Below are 23,794 nucleotides of genomic sequence, written 5' to 3' on the forward strand. Positions count from 1 at the left end.
TCATGCTGTGTTAGGGAGGACCATCTTACCCACCCAAAGAGCATGAGACAAACTGTGCTCTCTTGCACTAATGACTGAAGCATCACCAGAGATAACTCTCTCACAGACGCCTGATGACTAAAGTTCATTTGGAAATAACTGAATTGGTCAAATGAGTGCAAAATGTTTGAAATTAAACTGCAAATCTACTTCTGTAGATCTTGGATTTTCATGCCTTTCCAGAAAGGGGAGGGGGGGGTGAGGTGTTTTGAAAGGAGTCCAGAAACCCAGAGCAGCTGAGAGTGCTAGCACAGGTTAGTTAACCATACCCTCCTCACTTGCTCCCTTAGAACCAGCTCACTACTCACGTGCAGCACTCCAAAGGAACCGCTGGTGATATTAAGTAATTTTAAATGGAAGTGGTTTTCGTAAGTAGAAACTGAACCAGAATTCATGAAAGAGGACTCTACTTTCCAGAAACTTAAGACAACTCAGACAAACACACAAGACTATAAGTAAGAAAATCTGCATATAGTATTATTAAACAGACAAATCATAATCTGTACAGACAATAAAAAAATGCACTAGCTGTGTTTGTTCGGTTTGTTACATCTCAAAATTACATTTGCAGAATTTCAGAAAATATCACAGCCATGACTTTTTACAAGGTAAAAGAAATGTTCATTTGCAGTTAACTCTGATATTCTACAGACAATACAGAGAAAATGGACTTCAAACATAACTTTGTGTGGCGTGCATTTGAGTCTTTACAAAGAGGCAGAGAAAAGGCCATATAAATCACTGCAGTTTCCCCTTTGGCTCCCATCGTCTGCATTGAGGTCCTTATGAGTGATCACACGTATTACTTCAAACAATCGTCTAATGGACTTTTTCATATTCTTTCTATTCTCACAAATAATAAATATCAAACACATGTCTTGGAGGGCCACAGATCTGTGCAGTGTTGTTTTCCACCTCAGCTCAGTTCATCAAAGTGACTGATAAATAAGGTTTATTGAAGCATGAAAACACTAAGCTGGGTATTATGGTTAATCATTTTCTGAGGTAAAAACCACACAGACGATCCTTCTTGGACAGATACACAGCTTAGGAGTGCTAGTTTGTAACCATGTTGTCTATTAGCAAAAATATACAGACACAACATAATCACAGGTCATATATTAAATCATCTTTCTCACAGTTGTTTTCAGTATACTTTTACAAGCCATCAACACCAGTGATCCAAAGGAGACTTTGCTCAGTTTGTATCCAAAACAACCCATTTGTGTCAAGTGTAGGATTTTAACAAATCAAAAACTGATCAGGCAAAGGGCTTCAAAGCATCGATCAGTATATGAATAATGATCCAGCTTCCTCTGCAAAGGTTTCCACAAAAGAGAGATGAAGAATAGACCACCAGCCCTGAATTAAATGTTAAAGTAAAAAAATTATAATAAAAATAAAAATAAAGCACATCCTGTAACCCTTCACACCTCTAAACACACGCCCACCACCACCCAACAGTTGCTGGTAAATTGCCACTACTAATCTGTTGTAATGTCAAAGGCTGAACAACATAATTACACAATACTAACTATGTATTAACAATTTAGAAAGGAGAATATTTGCAATAATAATATTTGACATTTATTATGTACAATACATACTCATATATAGTCATAAGATCTGTTCATAATCCAAGCTTACTCAACAAGAAAATAAGGGAACATTATAACTTGCTATCTAGTTCTATTTACAGAATACCATCAGTGTTGATCACAGGGTAGCACTTCCAAAATACCTTTGGAATAGAGGTCATGAAAAAATCAATTCTAAGTTCACTTTGTGTGTTTAAAAAACAAACAAAAAAAATTATTATAAACGCCACTTCATTCTTACCATTCATTCACTTATGAGTAAGGGGGGGGGCACAGAGTGCCACTAAAATAAACAGCAGGATTCTTCTCTAATGGCATGCATCAGGATCATACACTTTTGTATTTAGATATTTCCTGTTTAGAAAAAGGGACTGCAAGATCAACAAGTGCGTCTACAGTGGGTAACACTGCTTGTCATTGCAGATGCTTAAGGGTGCCCCATATATAGATCTCAGGTGAGCAACAATCCTATTCGTAATAATCATCTATAAATTATATGGTACTAAGCAATTTTATATGGGTCAATCTGCATTTCTTACTCCACTTTTGTTTTATGTACATCTCTAAGGCCTTTATGCAATAAAACAAGTTGTAGAACTGACAGAAAAACAAAGAAAATAATTCCAATGTTTTCACTGAACAACTTGATTGTATTTTTTATATTGATGAATATATTGATTTAAAAAAAAAAAAAACGACAGGGGCACATTCCCAGCATGTTACATCACAGTTCCTATTAATTGGATTGTTTAATCATTTAGGGACTGAGGGTACTATCTATTAAAATTTTGCATGTGGATTGTTTCGCACATTCTATCAAGATACAAGACTTCAGCTGCTCAACAGTCCACGAGTTTAGTCTGTGAAAACACTGGAAATACATTCTTTTGCTTTTGTCTGTTACAAAATGCTTTAAGAGAATGTATACTCCACCAGATTCTGCCATTTTACAAAATGTCCCACCTTTGAATATTAAATCTTAGAGGCATTCAAGCATTTAAGAGACTGTCTCAAATTTTTATATGAAGATCTGAATTTCAAGTAACTTGTTCATAAAAGACATATCAGAGTCAAAACTCTGAATGCTGTTTATAAACAAGGTCTGCAGTTTCTGTTTCACTCACGTCTTAGCGAGATCCTTGATGTTATGGATCTGTTGTGTTTTTTTAGGCAAATGCCATCTTTTGACCATTGGACTGCTGATTTCATGAACTGCTGAAACGAAGGCTGCAAAAAGGAAAGCATAAGATATCTGTAGAGAAATTCAGATCCACCTCAGTTCAGGACTTGTCTTTCTTACTCCTAAAACTTAGTTTTTTGAAAAAGAAAAAAAAAAATAGTGATGAAAGGCAATTACCAGTGAACCCAGGTCAGTACAAGAACAAAATAAATATAAACCAAATGAAACCTATAGATAATAATCAATAAATAAGGCTATGGTCACACAAAAGCACACCAAAAAGTGGCTTTGTTTTAATTAACATCATTGTTCCTCTGAAATGTACTCATTTACAATGTAGCTGTTACTGTTTCTTTCTTCTATTGGCTCATAATGAATACATTTCTAGTTCTTGTAGTAAGAATATATATTTGTCAAATATTGTTTGAGTTGGCATATGTTTTATGCGTGAGTATTATCAGTCTAAGAGAAAGTTTAGAGAAACACTTGCATGTTCCTATTCTTCAATCACCGTTACACACAAGATGAACTTCAAGAGACACACATCATATACGCACACACCGTCCAAAACACTGCCCCATTTGCAATCAAACCAAAAGGGGGAAAATGAAACTGACACTATCTCACTTAGATCCTGGGGTCACTTTGTGAAATATAAAATTACTTCAGATCTCATTTTACCTTTAAAAATGTAGGTGATGCAAGAAAAGTAGTAGGTTTGTAACAGTAGTAGGCCTCAGGGTTTGATATTAACTTAATTCCTTTTATTTTAATTTCATAATTGCAATTTAGGTTTAGACATTGTTTAGTTTTGGGACTTAAGCTTTGTGTGGTGTTGACGTGACAGTTTAGTGAACCACAAAACTTTTAAAACAATGCCCCTACTGAGATTAATGGCCTATTCACACAGAGTACAAATTAAAAAAAAATAAAAATAACATACTAGAACATTCACACCAAGTCTGACATTTTTTTTTTGTCTCACTGAAATCACAGGGAGGCAGTGGAAGTGGAAGAAGAAATTGATTCCTTGAGTAGGAGTGATGATGAATTTACCTTAAGCACTGAAAATAATGACTTCACTCCAGTCTTCAGAAAAACATGGGGAGTTCAGCAGTGTTTCTGAAAATCACTGGGTGAACTGCATGTTGCTGCTCTCATTAAAAAAAGGCTTATATTTTCTTTAACCGTCACATTTTAGTTTTCAGATTGTTGATTGTTTTTTAAGCCGTTTTATGCTGTTCAGACATATGTATTTTTTCTCGGTGTGAAAAGCCTTTGATACAGATTTACTATTAACCAATAAATATATGTACTGATGATCAATGGAGTGTATAAAAAACACATTTTGACAGTCTGGAAGATTGTCCAATTTCTGACACAATTCATGTCACAAGATTTATAAGGGTAAATATAAATACCTGAAGTATACTTGGCCTTATGGTTGCTCTGTATCAGAACTATGTTTAAGACTTCAGAAGTCATTTAAAGGAATCTTGAAGCTCAACTTTGACTGTCACAAATGTACGTCTTTTCATTTTGCAATCACCTTTTTCTCCCAAAACACTCAACCTAATCTAAGATCACCGCATGTTGCAGAGCCCCATTGATGTGAATGTGTGTAGGGATGACTCATATAAACTCAACTTTTTATAGAATTGACTCTGATGACTCTGCTTTAGAGTATGCAATAAAAATGAAAAAACTGTTTTGCAAAGCACTGTCATCTAAAATGAAAAATGTGTGGTTTTAATAGCAGCTAAAGCAAGCAATCAATAAACCAATTAGGATTAGAAAAGGAGAAAAAGATTTATGTCCCAGACATTTTTAAGAGCCTATCTGAGGACTTAGTCAGGTCTTTGATATTTGGATTCTGGGCCGTTTTCGGCAAAGGGGCATGGTGAAGAGAAATGAGGTTCTAACGTGGCACTGGCTCACTGCGACATTAGTGTCCACAGTCAGAAATGATAACGTGTCCCGTCAGAAATGATAACGTGTCCCGTCAGAAATGATAACGTGTCCCGTCAGAAATGATAAAGGAGGGCACTGGGACTGGAGTCAGAGCAGTGAATGGTTGGTTAGAGGGTCTATGCCATTTTAAGAATGTCTTAAACGAATGAGCCCAGGTCCATGCTCTACCTGTCCTTCAGTTCCCTGGTCACACGTTTAGTGATACGGCCACAGAGTAACCCCACCAGGAAAAGCACACAAATGGCCAATGCGATCACAAACAAAATGTAGTTTTTTGAGGGTGAGGTCATCACTTGTACAGCCAGGTCTGCAAAGCCCTCAGCTGGGGCCACCTGCAGAAACAGAACAGCAGCTTGCGAAACTGAAGTCATATATACATAAAAACTCAAGCTACTGAGTTGACAATAGTGAATAACAAAATTTCTGGAGCTGAAACTTTATATATATAAAAAAGAACAAATATTTGTCATTTAAAATGTAAAATCTTCAGGAATATTTGGGGAACAAATTCTTTAAAAAAAATATATACAAGATCTTCATCATGGAGAAAAATTTAAACTATCACAAACTAAGCATTCATATGGTTATTGTGGTTCTATTCTAAGTGTCCAAGTAGTTTTGATTTATCTATTTTCTAAAATCCCAGTTATGGCACACCCTGGAGGGGGCGCCAGTCCTTCACAGGGCAATACACACACACACTCACACCTACGGACACTTTTAAGTCGCCAATCCACCTACCAACGTGTGTTTTTGGACTGTGGGAGGTAACCGGAGCACCGGGAGGAAACCCATGTGGACACAGTGAGAACACATCCACTCCTCACAGACAGTCACCCGGAGCGGGGCTTGAACCCACAACCTCCAGGTCCTTGGAGCTGTGTGACTGCGACACTAGCTGCTGCAACACTAACGTGTCGCCCTGAATTATAATTACTATTAATATTACTATTAATATTATTACTCTTAAGTTTATTATTATGATAAGTATTAGCAGTAGCAGGTTATGCCTATGTGTAACTGAACCAACCTTGGCTGCATAGCCCCACATTTCTATACGGTCTTGTAGTCTTTTCTTGCACTCGGGCTGCAGTCTCACTCTCTTATCCTGCAGTGCCTCCATCAAACAAGACATTTCTGCAAGAGGAGAGAAACAGAGTCCAGCATAAGTGGTGAAGAGCACACTGACCATTAAAACAGAAATATGTGCAAAAAATCAAAAAAATAAACCCACAATTACTTAGTAAAACCTGAAATGCTTCTCAATCTGATATGTTGGCATGTACTGATTGACTGACTTGTAAAATTAAACATTGTCACAATGGGTCCTTGCTAATGCATAAAGGACCATGTTTAGTTTCCTGAATATCATACTTTCCAAATAATGTAAATGTACTATCCCAAATTTGTCCCTCTGAAACAATTTGTTCAAACCAGTTTTGTTCGGTGTTGTTATATATATATATATATATGAGTGTGTGTGCTCCTGATACAGTCATCATTGCACTTACGTCTGCCTCGACCTGGGGTAATGGCTGCACAGTGGTGTTTCAGGTCCAAGGCACAAGCAGTATGCAACACAGGATCCACAAATATGTCTGCTTTGCCTTCTTTGAGCATGTTCAAAACCTCCTACATAATAAACCAACAGAAAATATACAGAGAGAAAGGTTATGATTGGACTGCATCATAAACTTACTGCATATTCTGCATGAACGTGTGAGTACTGATGGCTACATGGATATCAGCTGACATTAGAACTGTTGTTGTGTATGTATGAGTGCTTGTTTAGTACCTTCTTGCAGGCCTCATGTTTGAGTTTCAGAAGATTGTTCTTCAGACATTCTTCCACCTGGCCTGTTTGCTCCTGAGCAGCAGCCTCCTCAGCACACAAGTGTGTAATCTATGACACAAAAAACCAAGGGACAAAGGCACAGAGCAGTGATTAATGGTGTTATTCATACCAATGATGTACAGCTGCAAAAACAAAATCATATCAGGTTTCCTCTCTTAAAGCCACACAGTGTCTGGCTCTGGGCACAGCTTGAAAGATATGCTCCATGAGTTATGATGCAATTTCAATGGCAGCACTGGGATTACATGTTTCCCCATACTTCCCATGCTTTCACAAAGCTGCAAAATGTAGTGTGCTGTTAGCATAGTACATACACATTATACTGATTTTAAAAGTGATCATTAATACCAATGGATAAAAAATTCTGAGAACTGAGAATCAACAAATTCAATGTGTATTTTAAATATACTGGTGTGTTTTATAACATGTTATCATCTAAATTAAGTTGAATATGTAAACAGCAAACAGCAAAAAAGGCTCATTTTAACCATAAACACTAATTTCACCAACCTGCAATTTAGGCTAGATTTGGGAACAAAATCCGCCACAGTGTGTGTGTTTGTGAGCAGACACTTGTCTTTGTGATCAGCATTGTGAAAAGCTCTAACAGTCTGAATCCAGATATGCTATGAGCTTTTGGGCAAAGCCTAACCCTCAGAGGATCTGACTCACCTCGTCACTGCAGTGAAGTTGAAGCTGAGGGTCTAGTCTGTAATCAAGAGCTGATTCTTGAAGGATCACCCTGATCTGGTCCTCACAGTCGGTAGACAGTCGCTACGGACAATGTGAGGTTTGAAATGCAAACATACCCACACAAGGATTCAAAACAGAAAAAAATAATATAAAGAAAGTCAAACAGGATAAAAATAATCCATAAACAAAACAAAATCAGTGTTGATATTTCATAGTTTGGGCACCTGGTCAGCATACTTGAGCTTCAAGCAGGATATGACCTGACCCTCCAGTTCATTGTCATCACTGGCCTTGCTGAGAATGTTCTGACAGAATTTGGGAATATCTGCTTTGCAGGCTTTTCTTAGCACGGGATTAAGTCTATAGTCTGAGTACAAGGAAAGAAAGATAAGTGAATATCAGCATGGCAATGATTTCTGCCTGAAAACTACATGTGAATTTACCAGAAGTAAATTTCAGCATTAATAAGAAACAACTTTTTTTGTTAATTTCTTTAAATTTGCTGAATAAGTATTGTTCACTCACCTGTGCTTTGAGTAATCTGTCTTTTGGTGATCATCTGCTTACATTTAGGGTCCATCAGTTCACTGTTCTTGTTTTGTTTCAGGCAGTGCAACATGTTCTTGGCATCAGACTCTGCACAAAATCGCTGATACAGGAGGATGAAGCAGGGATAGAGAGAGGGTACAATGAGAAAGAATTAGACAGAGGGAGGTGAAGTTATGTAACAGATGTTTCATTTCCATATTTGTTTTATGGTCCATCTAATATTGGCAATAGAAGTTGTTACAACTGAGACACGAAAAGAGCAAAAATGAGTGTGCAGTGTCAAACCTTAATCATCTGTTTGCAGACTCTCATTAGTTGGTAGTCCAGCTCAGGGTCCATCATCTCAGTCTCCTGCAGCTTAAAGACCTTCTGATGACACGTGTGAGACAGCTGCTGTTTATTTTCCTTCAGACACTCAATAACCTGAGAAAGACATGTAGCAGAGCAAGAAATTAAAAGAAAAGACATGATGAGGGTATAGTGCTTGGGTGCAGTACCTTGTTTATCTGAATTGTAAGAAGTGGGTTCATGATACTTCTACAATAGGAAAGTGCAAACATACTGGTATTCATTGTGGGGATGAAAATAATGTTAGCAATTAATGTTAAAATAATGTTAATATTTTAAAGTACTATTTTAATTTGAGTATTTCTACCTCAAGATTTGTTTTATACACCAGTGGAAATAAAAGTAATTAAACAAATAATTTTCTTTGTTTCCAAGTGCGCCGATGGTTGTAGTATACAGTATCCGTATTAAAATAATAGCCTTACCTGAGCATTGCCAAATGTAACAGCAGAGCACAACCTGCTGATGTCTTTCTTGCATGAGTCATGCAGCTCAGGCTCCAGACGAATGTCCTCTGACTGCATAAACAGAGAAGCAAAACTCTGAAACAGTGTGAGGTAGCTCTCCCTCAACATTCAGCACATTCACATGCCCTTGTACAAATATAAAATGGCTCATTTGGAATGAATCAGGTCATCAGAACAATTTGAGCAATAAGTTAACCGCCCTGCTTCTAAAAATCTGAATGCATAAATTGTTTAATGACACTGCAGTAAAACATTTTTTGATTATTATTCATTACTTTTGCTACTGAACAATGAAAATGTTCACAAGTTCACGATACATTTAAAAAAAAAAAAAAAAAAAAAAAAAAGATCTTCGTCGAATATCCCCTTCCTCTGAATTTTGACTTCCTGACTGAATTTTGAAGTGTGACAACACACATTTCTATGAACTTTGTACAAATTATTTGAATGGCACTGGATTCAGTAAAATTATGACACTGGCCTGAGAACTGATAACTTATTATTGTTATTATTGTTTCTCTCTGTCATAGATAGAAATCCAAAGTTATTAATTAATTTAATATTGACGTATTGGGGTAGATATCCAGACGAGGATTAAGCCTGGACTACTCAGCATTTTCCAATGAAGTGGGATATAGTTTAGGACTAGGCTTCATCTCTGTCTGGGACTTAAAAATTTGCAAGTGGAATTTTTGCCCATATTGGCTTGATAAAATACTTCAGCTGCTCAACAGTCCATGGTTGCTGTTGCCTGATTCTCCTCTTCACGGCGTTAATTAGGAGACAGATCTGAACTCCAGGCAAGCTTGTCAAGCACATGCAATCTGTGTGTATGGAGCCATGTTGTTGTTGCATGTACAGAATGAGGCTTTGTCTAGCTGAAATAGAGACATGGAGTTCCCAGAAAAATATGCCATCTTGCCACCAGCATATGTCTCTAAAAACCCAATGATTGCTTCCACATCAATGGAAACATCTCACATATACAAGTCACCATGATACCACGTGAGTTGTTGGCTTTTGTACCTGTCTGTGATAACAGTCTGGATGTTCCCTTTCATCACTAGCACAGAAAACTCCACATTAATTTTTCATGAAAACAAGCTGAAACACAGACTCGTCTGACCACTGCACACATTCCTATTGTCTTTTGGACAATATTAGATGAGTATGAACCCAGACAACTCATTGGCATTTGAGCCTAGAACTGATGTATGGCTTTATCCACTCATAATAGACTTTCAGGTTGTATTTCTTATTGCAGTAGCTGTTTTTTTAGTGCTCCTAAGTCCATGTGGCTATATTTATCATTTTAGCATGCAGTTTTAATGCAGTGCCATCTGTGGGCTTGAAATGCATACACATTGGTGTCCAGCTGTACGCTACATGTATTTCTACAAATTTCCTGTATTTGACAATTATCTCATAAAAATATAAAGGAATAAAAGCAACTATTTTGCTTGCAAAGAAATTGGTGGATGCTCTTTTATAACTTTCATTTTTATCCATTTTACGTCCCCTTTAATGCATTCAATCTGCCATTCATTTTTCCATCTTGAGCCATTTAACCTAAAGGTTCCACAAAAGCTAATAGCCACTGGGAACTCTTTTAAAAAACTATTTTTCAAACCCTGACATTATCATAAACCTGAAATGCAAATTTCTCACCATTTCCAGTTCCTCCACTCTGAGCTGTTTGCGACACTTCAGGGAAACACGCTGCTCCTTTACATCTTGCAGAGTGTCATTCCTCACTGTGGTGCTCAAACAAATCACCACATCCACCCTGAAGCAGGAGGAACAAATTAATAACTGCAATGTAGTGCAACAGGGAGAGAGAGTGAGAGAGGGTGAGAGAGCGAGAGAGAAAAGGTAGAGAAAAAAGGTGAAAATGAGACCTGAAGACACAGGAAGTGACAGAGTGAGAAAATACAAGACTGGATTACATCCAGTGTTAATCTGAAATGACTCATTATAAGCACAAATTAAAGAAAATTTGTACTAATAACCCACAAAAATCATTAAATATAATATAAAATCTTATGACAAATGTGTAAAATAAAACAATGTAGTCAATTTACTTCTTCTTTATGTTTGGACACAGCTTCAGGACGTCCTCTTTGCAAGCCATCTTGAATTTATATGAAAAGCGAAAGTCTTTCATCTGAATCTGAGAGAAAAAAAAATTATATATAAAATTTTATTTACTTAGCCAATAGCCAACAGTGTCATCTACATGGTTTAAATCAATGCTCAGTCTCATATCTATTCTTATAACAATGGGGGAATATTGATTTTGCATTATTAACACAGAAAAGCTACATGTGTTCAGCTTACCAGCTGGAAGTGTGTAACTCCCACAGCACACTTGTCATTCATCTCTTTCTGGTGTTTGTTCTGTACAAGGCATTCCATCAGATCTCCTGTGTCTATCTGATTATCAGCCACATCCTGTGTGAGAAAGAAATGTTTGCTTGATTCAATTTGATGCACATGCTAATTCTGATTAGAGGAAAAATCAATTCATATAAAAAAACTGTTCTGAAAATCCAGTCTTATTAGAAGTAAAACCATAGGAGACAGAATTACACCATGGTCATATTCATAATAACGATAATCCCATAATAAGAAACAGAGTTAAACAGATGTGAGAAAGGGTTGAACTCACGTGGCAGTGGGACTGGATGACTGGTTCACAGGCCCGGATCAGTAGTGCTTCAATCTGGATGTCCTGTAGAGAAGCCAGAAAAAGAGGGCTTTAAGACTTTAACTATAATATCACTGTGAGACAAAATTCATACCTCCATTTCTCAATATTGGACATAATTTGAAAACACCAAGTGCGCACACAGCTCCTGGGTCCTGAGTGGTTGGTTCAATCCCTGCCTTGAGAGACTGTCTTTGAGGGGAGTGGTTAATGCTCCGTATGTCTGTGTGGGTGTCCTCCAGGTGCTCCAAGAAACACACATTTGTAGGTGTATTGGCCATGTAACAGTGTCGAAAGGCATGAATATGTGTGTGGTGCACTATGATGGACTGGCACCCAATCCAGGGTGTGTTCCTGCCTTGTGCCAAGTAAATTCAGGTAGGATCTGGACCCACCACAACCCTGAACTGGGTAAGTGGTTACACACAATGAATGAATGAAAACAAAATCTAAACAAATTATCCAAGATATCTCGTTGCATTAATTTATATGAAAAGCAAAGATTGTATTTCTATCCTGTAAAAAAGTACCTTTTCTTTTTAATTGATGATGTGATCTTTTGTTCTGACAGCAGGAAAATTATATATACATCAGCCACAGGATTGAAACCACTGACATTAGAATTGAATAATATTCATCATCTTGTTACAATAGCACCTATCAAAGAGTGGAATACTGTAGGCAGCATAAAGTACACACCTCAGACTCTAACTCTGTAAGGTTGCCCACCACATCTTTGCAGTCTGACACCAGGTCATCCAGGTGGTCCTGCAGACACTCTAGCTCCTAAATCAGAGACAGAGAAGACGAAGAAGACAATGAAAAAGATTATGAGGAAAAGGAAAGAAAGAAAAACAAAGAGAGAGAGAGAGAGAGAATACTCAATTTATGAAATACACAGAGCAGACCTAAAAATATCAGCAAAGTTTACGAAGTCAATTTCATTATTGATACAAAAAAAACACCTTCCCCCAATTACTTACAAGTTTTAACTTAAATGCCCTTGCACAAACTACAAAGACCATTCAATGATATTCTTGGTCTCTATTAATAAAGGAGAAAATGAAAAATAGAAAAAAGGCACTTTTTTAATGCCCCTCTGAATCACTAAAGAACAAAGAAAAAAAAAAAAGGAACTACTATTATTTTTGTAGTCTCTGATGTTTTCAGCATCGAATAAAACATTATACTGTGACTGTAATGTGAGCCAGACTGTACCTGTCCGGTTTCTGTCTTCTCACTGCACCACTTGCCCAGGTCAGTCATACAGCGTTTCTGGAGCTCTGGGTCCAGTTTCATGTCAAGAGCTCTCTGGTGCAGGATCCGCTGAACCTCAACCTTGCAGTCCCTTGTAAGCTACAAGAGATCATGAGTCAGTAAATCTTTCTTCCTCTTTTATTCATTCATATTTTCTCTCTCTCTCTCTCTCTCTCAAAATATTATCATTTTATGAAAAATTACTACAGAATTTTGACACCACCCCCACCACTTATTTTTGTACCAAGACCAAGTTTTTACCAAGCTGTATACAACAGGTGTGCTATCTTGTGTTTACATACCCGTCTACCCTGTTCCTCTGTACGGTAGGCATGGCGATAGAGACAGGAGAACACAGCACCAGGAGGCATTAACTCATTGGTTTCATTCCAGCCATGAGCGTGGCAGAGTCGGGATGCATCATTCTGGCACTTCCGATACAAAATAGGATCCAGTCTATGGGGAAAACCAGGTTGCCAAGTGTGAAACCCAATAGCAGACAAACACCATGTCCATCAACCATGGACATGAGCAAGCAAACAGAAAGAATGTTCATTTCTACCAGACATTGACAGCCTTGGCATCCTTCTAATAAAGCTCCATGACCAGAAATGAGGCAAAACAAGAGGAAATACTGGCAATGTATTTTTAAAAAATTAAGAAAAAGTTTAAAGCCTATCAGGATTAAAGCCAGATATCAAGTTGGCCAATGTTCTCCTGGACAGGTAAGCAATATGTATGTATAGATTTATGTGTAAACTTTGTGGGTTGGGTGTTTAAAATTAAGAAAGTGAGGATTAATTTGTGTTTCAAAAAGTCAGCCTTGCATCGACTCCTATTTTAGGTGAAACAGATAATTCAAATAAGAAATTGGAGAATAATGCCAATATTTAGCCTCATATACTGACCCATTTTAGGTGTAAATAATATTGGAAGTTAAAAATGTGGTAATGGAAAGTCAAATATTAAGCTAGTAAATAAAGATAACTGCAATATTTAAATTTTAACTGTAAGCACTAGCTGTCAGGATTACAGATTGCTAATTTCTCCATTTGGGGTAGTAAAATGTTTATTTTTTTTAGTTAAAATAATATTAATCTTTATAAAGATTATATGTCTAAGGTTTTGCGTGATATTTTAAGTTTTAGTTTTGGTACTGAAACAGAAAATCTGTTTCTAAAAATGAAGGCATACAAATTTTCACTGTGATTTAGTTATTTTAGTAGTATTTATTATCTTAATATTGTGACTGACTGATTTGTGAAGGGCGGCACGGTGGCGCAGCAGGTAGTGTCACAGTCACACAGCTCCAGGGGCCTGGAGGTTGTGGGTTTGATTCCCGCTCCGGGTGACTGTCTGTGAGGAGTTGTGTGTTCTCCTCGTGTCCGCGTGGGTTTCTTCCGGGTGCTCCGGTTTCCTCCCACAGTCCAAATACACATGTTGGTAGGTGGATTGGTGACTCAAAAGTGTCCGTGTGTGTGTTTGTGGGTGTGTGTTGCCCTGTGAAGGGCAGGGTGTATTCCTGCCTGGTTGATGTGTTCTCAACGTGTCCGCGTGGGTTTCCTCCGGGTGCTCCGGTTTCCTCCCATCCCGCGTGGGTTTCCTCCGGGTGCTTCGGTTTCCTCCCATCCACACACGTTGGTAGGTGGATTGGTGACTCAAAAGTGTGTGTGTGTGTGTGTGTGTGTGTGTGTTGCCCTGTGAAGGACTGGTGCCCCCTCCAGGGTGTATTCCTGCCTTGCGCCCAATGATTCCAGGTAGGCTCTGGACCCACCGCAACCGTGAACTGGATAAGCGGTTACAGACAATGAATGAATGATTTGGGAAAATGCCTAAAATCCCCAATGTATTTACAATTTTACAAATTACATTGGTTCATCAACACTGTTGTTGTGTTACATTTGAGAACAGCAAAGAGAACTTATTTTTCATTCATTCCTTCATTCATCTTCTATAACTGCTTCATTCTGAGCAAGGCTACACAACACCCAAATCCAACTCAGAATCATAGGATAAAAGAAAAGAACACACCTTGGACAGGGTGTCAGGGAGTGAATTTTTTATTAAAAGTTAATGTAATTGATCAGCTAAATTGTCTCCTTTGAACATACTTACTCTTTTTCAGGACTATGAAAGAGTGACTTAGCATTTTGAGGTTTAACTCAAAACAACAAAATAACACCTCTCTATGCCTTCTCCACTACAAAGACCAGAGCAGGATATCAGCCTTCCATAGCTTCTGTAGCAGAAGCAAACAAACTCTTCACTACAATAGGCAGAGTGGGCAGTTAGTCACAATGGGTAATTACACCAAACTGCAGCTTCAACGTATTCCAATTAAAAAATACTTATGTGTAATGGACTGTGAATGACATTACGAGCAGTAAACAGGCTTTATTACATTACAACTTTTTGGGCACTTGAATGTCCCTGTTCACATTAAAAAGAAGAGAGTGATGTATTGATGGAGAAGGTCAATTCCTAAATGTCACAGCTCACTTTTTGGCCAAACACTAGAGAAAATACAGCTATACGAGCCATCCACAATTATTTTAATTAAAACACTGAAAGGATCAAACTGCCAATTAGCATTAAGCATAGTGGTTTTACTCTTCTTTCTAAATGCTCTGGCTCCATTATCATAAAGTCAATTAAATTCCCTTCAGGTAAAAGTGAAAAGAAAAAGCAAAAGAGACCACTTCATAAGTATCATGTTAAGAGAGGAAGGTGACTCACTTCCAGTCTCTGGAGATAAAATACTGCAGCTCCAGCAACCGATGCTCACAGTCTTCTACCATTTTCTCAGTATAGAGGTGTTCCATCAGGCATGAGAGGATCCTACATACAGACAGACAGACACATATATATATTAACAGCCTCCTACCATTGCATAACAGCATCAACAAAACAAAGGCTGCAACATGCTTCCTGAAGCATGTGAGGGCTGTTGCTTTTATGAAACAACTCTTGCTTTTTTTCAGAATGCATTACTAAAACATGTCGTAGCATACAAGGAAAAATGCATATATATATTTGAAAGTCCTCCACTCCCCTTTAAAAAACCCTTGGAAAAGGGGATTCCTTTTACAAGGCGAGGTTGGGTAATACAATTTACCTCTATTTGTACCCTATATTTATGATAAATTCACACAGGATACACTTTTGCAGAGATAGGAGTGCCTACTAGATTTTCACACTGCCTTAATGCCAAAAAAAAGGAGTGGAAAACATGTCTTTTGAATGTTATTTCATAAACTTTAACCAGATAAATGTCTGACTTAGATTACAATGTACACAAACAACCCTGACAATTCATATTGCATAGCCATGAGTATGCTAACCTCACTCACTAAATAACATTTCACAACTATATTTCCCAAGCTATAACCCGAGTTAATGTCACTTATACATCATACATTACATATGCTATCACATGACCTTTGGCATGTCGGTGTATTATTCATGCTGTCATCTGCTTTGGAATTCACACGCAAAAGGCAACATTGCAGCACAAAAAAACTTAATTTTTTAAGTACACAATTAATCTTAAACCACAGAGAATACAAATAATAAAAGTACTGCCATTCAATTACTTTGAAAACTGCATTCACAGAGAACAAAATAGATATAACGGAATATCTGGTGGTAAGAAATTTTACAAATGACTAATATAACCCGTGTTTTTTCACTATGCTAATTTTATTAAAGGTAATATTGCTGGAATATTTACTGGTAGAGTGTGCTGTCCACAAAAAGTGATTTAATGATAGATACCATTAGCAGTAGCAACTGTTATAATTCCCCATGTCCTCATTTAAAATTGATTCATCTATGAAGTATTTTAGATGGGTCATATTTTACATTTTACTGGCCACATGACACAGGATAGTTATGAAAAATATATAAGTTCTCCAAAACTTAAAAGGTAAATGTTTTCTCCTGATATTTTCACTGTGATACACTAGACATTTCATAGATTAACATAAGATGCTAGTTTGCTGGCTGTTTGTGAAAGAGTTTATGTCATTACGCAGTTCACTACTCACATCAAAGTCTTTAGCAAAGGGATGTTAAATTTTACAGTTTAATTATACAAACACAATCAAATTCATGCCTTTTCTTTATATTAACCAGTATACAATATAGGTGCAATGTGAAGTACTAAAGTGCAGGGTACACAAGGTTAGTGAGACTTACATAGGGTCTCCGTTGCGGATGTGTTTGCAGGCTGTTTGGATCACAGACTCACAAGCTTCATTGAGGGCTCGGTCAATACGGTAATCAGCCCCAGGGTCTGCAGATTGGATGAGTGCCTGTAGCTACAGGAGACATACCTTGTTTTTGTCACACAGTAAGGGTACATAGGCCATTTAATAAATTACTGAATTAAATAACTTTTAAATTATTCTTGAGGTACAGATCACATGAATGCAAACAAGTTAATTCTATTGAAAGAAATAAAAGTTCTACTACCCCTGGGAAAAATAAAAACATGTATTAAACAGATCCAATATAAATACATTTTGATTTAATAGCTAAACATTCTGAAATATACATCAAATAAATAATTTCCTTCAATTAATTAATAGCATAAATGTTTTCAGACCAAAGTGATTCAGTGGAAAGGGGAAAAAGGAATCTTTAATAATAAGAATCACAATCAATACTGCTCAGGCATTAACCTCACTGATAATAAAAATACTCTATATCAAGCTTGTTCCAACTCACTCAAGTAGCAGCTGACAGATAAGCTCTGTAGAATGGAGCCTTGTCATTGACCAGTTTTAAAATTTCCATTATAGATTTTCAATTGTACTGAGGTACAGAATATTTGCTGTTGATATTTTTTTTAATAAAAGTTGTAACAAGAAAGAAGCATTATCACCCTGAAATATGACGTTATTATCACTAAACCTATTTTCATTTAAATTTTAGCCCCCTTTCTTATTCCATTCAATGTATGTTTGTTCATTTATAGTTGAATTGATCACTGATATCTCCCCTGGCCTATCATAAATTAGTGGGAGAATTACATTGTTTACTTCTGGCATTCACATTTATATGTCTAATTCAAACAGCACCAGACAAAATTCATCACATCTTATATGCAATGCAAATTCATGATTCATCACTAAGTATCACTTTCATCCAATTTCAGTAGCAGCCTTGCTCTTAGACCTGCAGGCTAATTAGCCTTTTTAAGCTTGCGTTTACAGTGGCAATTCCATTATTTTGCCAGTGGTAGTGCACTGATTCTATCCAAAATTCACCATCTTTGCTCTAGTTTTGGCACAAATTTTTGTATAGTTCAAAAAGAAACCTATGAAATGTGTGGGGAACAGAGATCACAATTAGACAACAACTCAAATATGAGTGGATCCCATTAATAGTCAATGAAAATGACTGGTGAACTATGGAAATAGTTTCATGATTGCATTATCTATGTTTTCTTTTTTTTGACTGCTTGCAGATACACTTGTGCTTACTGCAGTCTGACAGAGGCTGTCAATCGGGCCCTTGTCTCCCCGGCCCACTCTCATGAGGCAGTGGAGGGTGCGTCCCTTGCGATGAAGGCCTGAGCAGTGAGACTCGATTTCTCCCCGACAGTGGAGCACAATCTCAGGACTCAGAGAGAAATCCTCCATCAGCATCCGCCTGTAGTCAAGCATCTCTCCCTGACATTCTCCACTCACCATACGGCCTGAGGAAACAAACATACAGCAACAAGACATTCACTCAAATGAGTTATTTTAACAAATATGGCCACAACTTCCTTCCGTAATTCATTTGAGGTTTTGTTTTGCAATGAAAATGCAAAGCCACTGAGTTCAGAAGGAAAAATGCTGAAAATAAACATACACATAAACAGGGCTTAGACAAAGAAAGTGGTATTCAGAAACTGATTTAAACATTATATGGACAGACAGTTTACTGACCTCTGTGCACTGCAGACTCCAAGCAGAGGAGCAGGTATGAAAGCCTAGCTTCTCTCGCTCGAGGCAGGTTGTTGTCCAGGTTACAACGGTATTTCCGGAGGTCAGCCTTGCAGGCTTTGGCCAGTGAGTAACTAACCTTATAGTCCTGAGCAATGAGCTTTTGCCTGGTGGTCAGGGCGTCTCTGCACTGTGGACAGACAGACTTATTTAGGCTCCAGACACAAACTCACACCACAAACTGCCACATACATTCCTGTGGGTTTTTCACAGGCTATGTACGTAACAGCTAAACAACTGCTCTGTTTGACAAACTATTTTAAAAAATACATTCTGCTGCACACATAAATTGAATACTTCTTTTTTTACTTATCCCTAGCTACTGAGTGAATGAATTCAACACAATATATACAGTGCAACAAAAATGTCTGTATGAACACAATACCTTTTCAGACATTGCTTCTTCAAACTTATGGTTGAAGAGACACTTGTAAACTCTGCCTTCTCCAGCTTGGGTCTACAAGAAAGAAAAACACATGGTTTATTAGCTCTTTAATCATCGAGTCATATAAAAGGAGGCTTTTTCAAGACCAGGCATTTCAACAGCATCAGCTAATCCTGTCATGATGACACAGGTGGATTTAACATCCTGAGGAAATGGCAGCTGTGGATCATCTTTTCTTGGCCATTGTGAAATCGCTCACCAGTCGACACTGACAGCATTAAATAAGAAGCATAAATATTGGGAAAGAATTCAGATAAGGACCCAGCAAACACCTTACTTGACCTATAATACTACCACACATTGACCACACATCTGCAGATTTAAAATTGTGTTTTAAAAACTGTTACAGATACCTCTGACAAAATGGAAAAACCTTTATTGATCAAAAAATTTTCCAAGGTCAGAACAAGAAAAGATGCTAAAAATAGAAATAAAGTTGTGGAGGGGTTACATTTTCACAGAAGCGTTCCCGGTCATCTCGGCAGGAGAAATAGAGGTAACGGTCTAGGTGAAAATCATCAGATGAGAGCTCTGCCACTCGCATGATGGACTTTTTACAGTCCTCTCTGATCTGGTGAGCTTTGTTCTGCTGCTCTGCTTCCCTGACCAAGGCCTTCTCCAAACATGCAATTACTTCACCCTGAGAGTGCAGGTCCTGAGAAAGAGAAGTGAACAACAAACAAAAATAATAAAACAGGAAAATATATTTTGGAAACACCTACCACAAGAAAAGAACAGGGGAAAAAAAATCTATGGACAAGAAAGTCAAATCGAGTAGGTGTAACTTCAATAACATAAAAAAGGGAAAAGAATTGTATGAAAATCTCAAAGGGATTCCACACCCACTCAAAAATGTTCTGGCATCTACTTGCTAAAGCACTTTCAAGCAACCACACTCGTCACCCATTTCAGACAACAAAAGATATGTCATAATATAGTAGGTTTTTAAACATCTAATTAACCTTAAAAGACTTATTTGGAAAACAAAGGAGAATGATGCAAGCCCAAAGGAAATACACAGCATGTAATATTCAATTGACATATGTTTTACTGGAATGCTTTGATCCTCCATGTTGGACCATGTCCTTTAATTTTTGTCCAGCTATGTCACCTCTCTTGCGCTAGACAAATGATTTTCCACTCTCCACATCATCCAGATGCAGGCTACTCCCTTAAAGTGGGTGAGGTTTTCTTCAGAACACATACAAATATAGCTATGCAGACCATTTTCATGGTCACATCAGAGCAAATCTAAATATTTATCTAATTACATTTTGCATTTAAAAAGGAAAAAATAAATGATTAATTATTAATTTTACTTTTTCTCCGGTGGCTATGCTTCCACACTGCAGTACATTGATGTCCTCTCTGCACTGGTCCATGAACCCGCATATGAGCCGGTAATCACTGAAGATTATACTCGTCATCTTAGTGATGTACTGATGACACTGGTACTCAGTGATGTTACCACGGTGATCCACCAGGCAGGACACCAGGAAGCCTTTACCTCTTTCCTCATCTGCACATTCTTTAAGCTGGAAAAAGAAAGATAAGCATTTCTGTTTTGTGAACTGCAGATTCTAATAACCTAATACATTTTATTATAAGATAAATGTATTTAAGTAACACAGCTAAATAATATAGGGAAAGAAGAAAACAAATAATCTGATTTAATATAAATTTAACTCACCTCTGATATGGTACTTTTACACACTTCCACTGCCACAGCTTCAAACTTTGAATCAGTAGTCAAGTTCAATTTATAATTCCACAACAACTGAAGGAAAGAGACACATAAAGCTACAAATTGAAATAGATGAATGTGAGAAAAAGAACAACAATATTCAGGTGTTTCCAAAGCAGTCCTTGAATTAATAATGTTTGGCTGCTGCCAGCACAAATGTGTGAAGTGCATGTGAGGGGTTTTCTAAGTGACGCAGAGGCAACTGAGAGCACAGCCATCAGTCTGACCTCAGACAAAGGCAACAGAGCAGTCTTTAACAACACAACACTCACAAATTACATACTAAATGTTCAAGATCTTTTATGTTTTGAAAATAATAAACGCCTTTTTTAATAGCAGCCAAAAAAGTGATAACTTAAATTTTAACGGGCACAAAGCCTGCATTATTACTGTTTTACCCACCATTTGGTTATATGTACCAATACATTTAATGATATTTTAAACCTCTCTTTATTCCCTATTTTCCTTTATTCCATTAGTCAAGCTCTGAGCTCTGTCCTTATCTGCCTGCCATGAATTAGGCCTCAGTCAAATAAAAATCACTGATTCCTTTACAGTAAATGTAGAGATATACATGTGTTCAAGTAGACTACTGTCTGCGTCATGAACGTAACTGTTCAAATAATTGCTTATATGCTACACTTGTAACAGGAAGCTTCCACGAGAGGGCAGAGCCAAGAAAGATGAGGGCAATTGCAGATTTGGGTCTGACGCAGCCTTCTTCAAAACTGCTGATCACCTGCACTGCCCCGACCGCAAAATGAGTATACCGCAACCTTGTGTACACCTTGTGTTTATTATCAAAGGATGTGCAAAACCTATGCACCAAACAGGCGCAAGATACGCAAGGCAGCCATGATGTTTATGCGAACACGTAGTTAACAGCAAGTATATCTCTACCCTAACTCGGCAGAGTTAAATTGTCTTAAGTTAAAAAGGTGAATTTCAGCAAAACTGGAGTGTGAATGTTAAATTTCAAAATTTTGTCAGTTGTAACATTTTACATTTAAGCTTGTTTTATTGAGATATTTTCAAATTGTAAAATTATTTTCACCTATATCCTTCTGTTCCTGTTAGAAATTATTTCATTGTAATGACTTGTGATTTAGAAATTTAGGAAATGTAAGTTGTTTTTCTAATTTTGAGCTCTACTGTACTACAACAGAGTGTTTTATTTTCAAAAGTTAAGTTGTATGGGCCTGAATTGTCTACTACTGGTATGTTCAGAAAACAGAAACAGCAAGAAAAATGGGGAAAAAGAGAAAGAATATTACTTTCAGTATGTTTATGGGTTGTGTTATGGATTGAATATGGTTTACTGTATGATGTATGATCCAGAAAGCTAGATTTTTCAAATATTGCAAGGAACCATGTTATAGGAAATCAAATGAAATTCATATGCTGTTTGAAATAACATTAAAAGAATCAAATATACCAGTGTCCCACAAGACTGAATCACTTATATGCAATACAAATGCCAAAAATGTTAGCAGACATGTGCCTACTGCATTGACTCAAGACAAAATGCTGACTTCATATTCAGTCATCATTAAAAAAATGGCAAAGTACAGGGTGGGCCATTTATATGGATACACCTTAATAAAATGGGACTGTTTGGTGATATTAACTTCCTGTTTGTGGCACATTAGTATATGGGAGGGGGAAAACTTTTGAAGATGGGTGGTGACCATTTTGAAGTTGGCCATTTTGGATCCAACTTTTGTTTTTTCAATGGGAAGAGGGTCATGTGACATCAAACTTATTGGGAATTTCACAAGACAAACAACAGTGTGCTTGGTTTTAACATATCTTTATTATTTCATGAGGTATTTACAAGTTTCTGACTACTTATAAAATGTGTTCAAAGTGCTGCCCATTGTGTTGGGTTGTCAATCCCTCTTCTCCCACTCTTCACACACTGATAGCAACGCCACAGGAGAAATGTATGTGAAGCACAGGCTTCCAGTATCCATAGTTTCAGGTGCTACACATCTTGTATCTTCACAGCATAGAGCTTTGCCTTCAGATGATCCCAAAGGTAAAAGTCTAAGGGGGTCCGATCGGGAGACCTTGGGGGCCATTCAACTGGCCCACAACGACCAATTCACTTTCCAGGAAACTGTTCATCTAGGAATGCTCGGACCTAACACCCATAATGTGGTGGTGCACCATCTTGCTGGAAAAACTCAGGAAACGTGCCAGCTTCAGAGCATAAAGAGGAAAACACATCATCATGTAGCAATTTCACATATCCAATGGCCTTGAGGTTTCCATTGATGAGGAATGGCCCCACTATCTTTGTACTCCATATACCACACCATACCATCAAGATGTGCAGCACCTGAAACTACGGATACTGGAAGCCTGTGCTAGCATTTCTCCTGAGGTGTTGCTATCAGTGTGTGAAGAGTGGGAGAAGAGGGTTGCATTGACAATCCAACACAATGAGCAGCACTTTGAACACATTTTATAAGTGGTCAGAAACTTGTAAATAACTCATGAAAGAATAAAGTTATGTTATAACACACCATTGTTTTTCTTGTGAAATTCCCAATAAGTTTGATGTATCACATGACCCTCTTCCCATTGAAAAAACAAAAGTTGGATCCAAAATGGCCGACTTCAAAATGGCCATCATTGTCACCACCCATCCTGAAAAGTCCCCCCCCCTCCATATACCAATGTGCCACAAACAGGAAGTTAATATCACCAACCATTCCCATTTTATTAAGGTGTATCCATATAAATGGCCCACACTGTACAATACTGCCTCATTAATAACCAAGTCTATGATTGTGGGGAACTGCAGTTCTCTTAGGTTTGTTTACGTTCCATGTCTTAAAGTAGAACAGTACGTTTGAGGAGAAAAACAGCTGTTTGTACGTGGCTATAGTTTAACTTGTCTGTACATTTTTATTCACTGTTTGAATTACCACAGAAACAGAAGT

At 37.4% G+C, this 23,794-nt stretch overlaps 1 protein-coding gene across 1 annotated transcript in view; it reads right to left on the bottom strand.

Annotated features, from left to right (window-relative positions):
• Positions 1–511: 511 nt before the first annotated feature.
• glg1b (golgi glycoprotein 1b) overlaps positions 512–23,794 on the bottom strand; it is a 37,832-nt gene continuing 14,549 nt past the window's right edge. Inside the window, exons 3-26 of the mRNA XM_066685650.1 lie at positions 20,793–20,879; positions 20,422–20,637; positions 19,554–19,757; positions 19,043–19,114; positions 18,601–18,787; positions 18,151–18,365; positions 16,862–16,983; positions 15,401–15,502; positions 12,967–13,120; positions 12,626–12,763; positions 12,107–12,193; positions 11,369–11,431; positions 11,038–11,151; positions 10,782–10,870; positions 10,369–10,486; positions 8,659–8,751; positions 8,171–8,308; positions 7,862–7,985; positions 7,561–7,703; positions 7,316–7,417; positions 6,584–6,691; positions 6,300–6,420; positions 5,819–5,925; positions 512–5,120 (exon numbers count right to left, since the gene is read on the bottom strand). Of these exons, the coding sequence (XP_066541747.1) occupies positions 4,953–5,120; positions 5,819–5,925; positions 6,300–6,420; positions 6,584–6,691; positions 7,316–7,417; positions 7,561–7,703; positions 7,862–7,985; positions 8,171–8,308; positions 8,659–8,751; positions 10,369–10,486; positions 10,782–10,870; positions 11,038–11,151; positions 11,369–11,431; positions 12,107–12,193; positions 12,626–12,763; positions 12,967–13,120; positions 15,401–15,502; positions 16,862–16,983; positions 18,151–18,365; positions 18,601–18,787; positions 19,043–19,114; positions 19,554–19,757; positions 20,422–20,637; positions 20,793–20,879 (3,072 nt within the window). The 3' untranslated portion in view covers positions 512–4,952. The remainder of the gene's footprint in view (positions 5,121–5,818; positions 5,926–6,299; positions 6,421–6,583; positions 6,692–7,315; positions 7,418–7,560; positions 7,704–7,861; positions 7,986–8,170; positions 8,309–8,658; positions 8,752–10,368; positions 10,487–10,781; positions 10,871–11,037; positions 11,152–11,368; positions 11,432–12,106; positions 12,194–12,625; positions 12,764–12,966; positions 13,121–15,400; positions 15,503–16,861; positions 16,984–18,150; positions 18,366–18,600; positions 18,788–19,042; positions 19,115–19,553; positions 19,758–20,421; positions 20,638–20,792; positions 20,880–23,794) is intronic.

Source organism: Hoplias malabaricus, chromosome 11, assembly GCF_029633855.1.
Source record: "Hoplias malabaricus isolate fHopMal1 chromosome 11, fHopMal1.hap1, whole genome shotgun sequence".
NCBI classification, from domain to species: domain Eukaryota; kingdom Metazoa; phylum Chordata; class Actinopteri; order Characiformes; family Erythrinidae; genus Hoplias; species Hoplias malabaricus.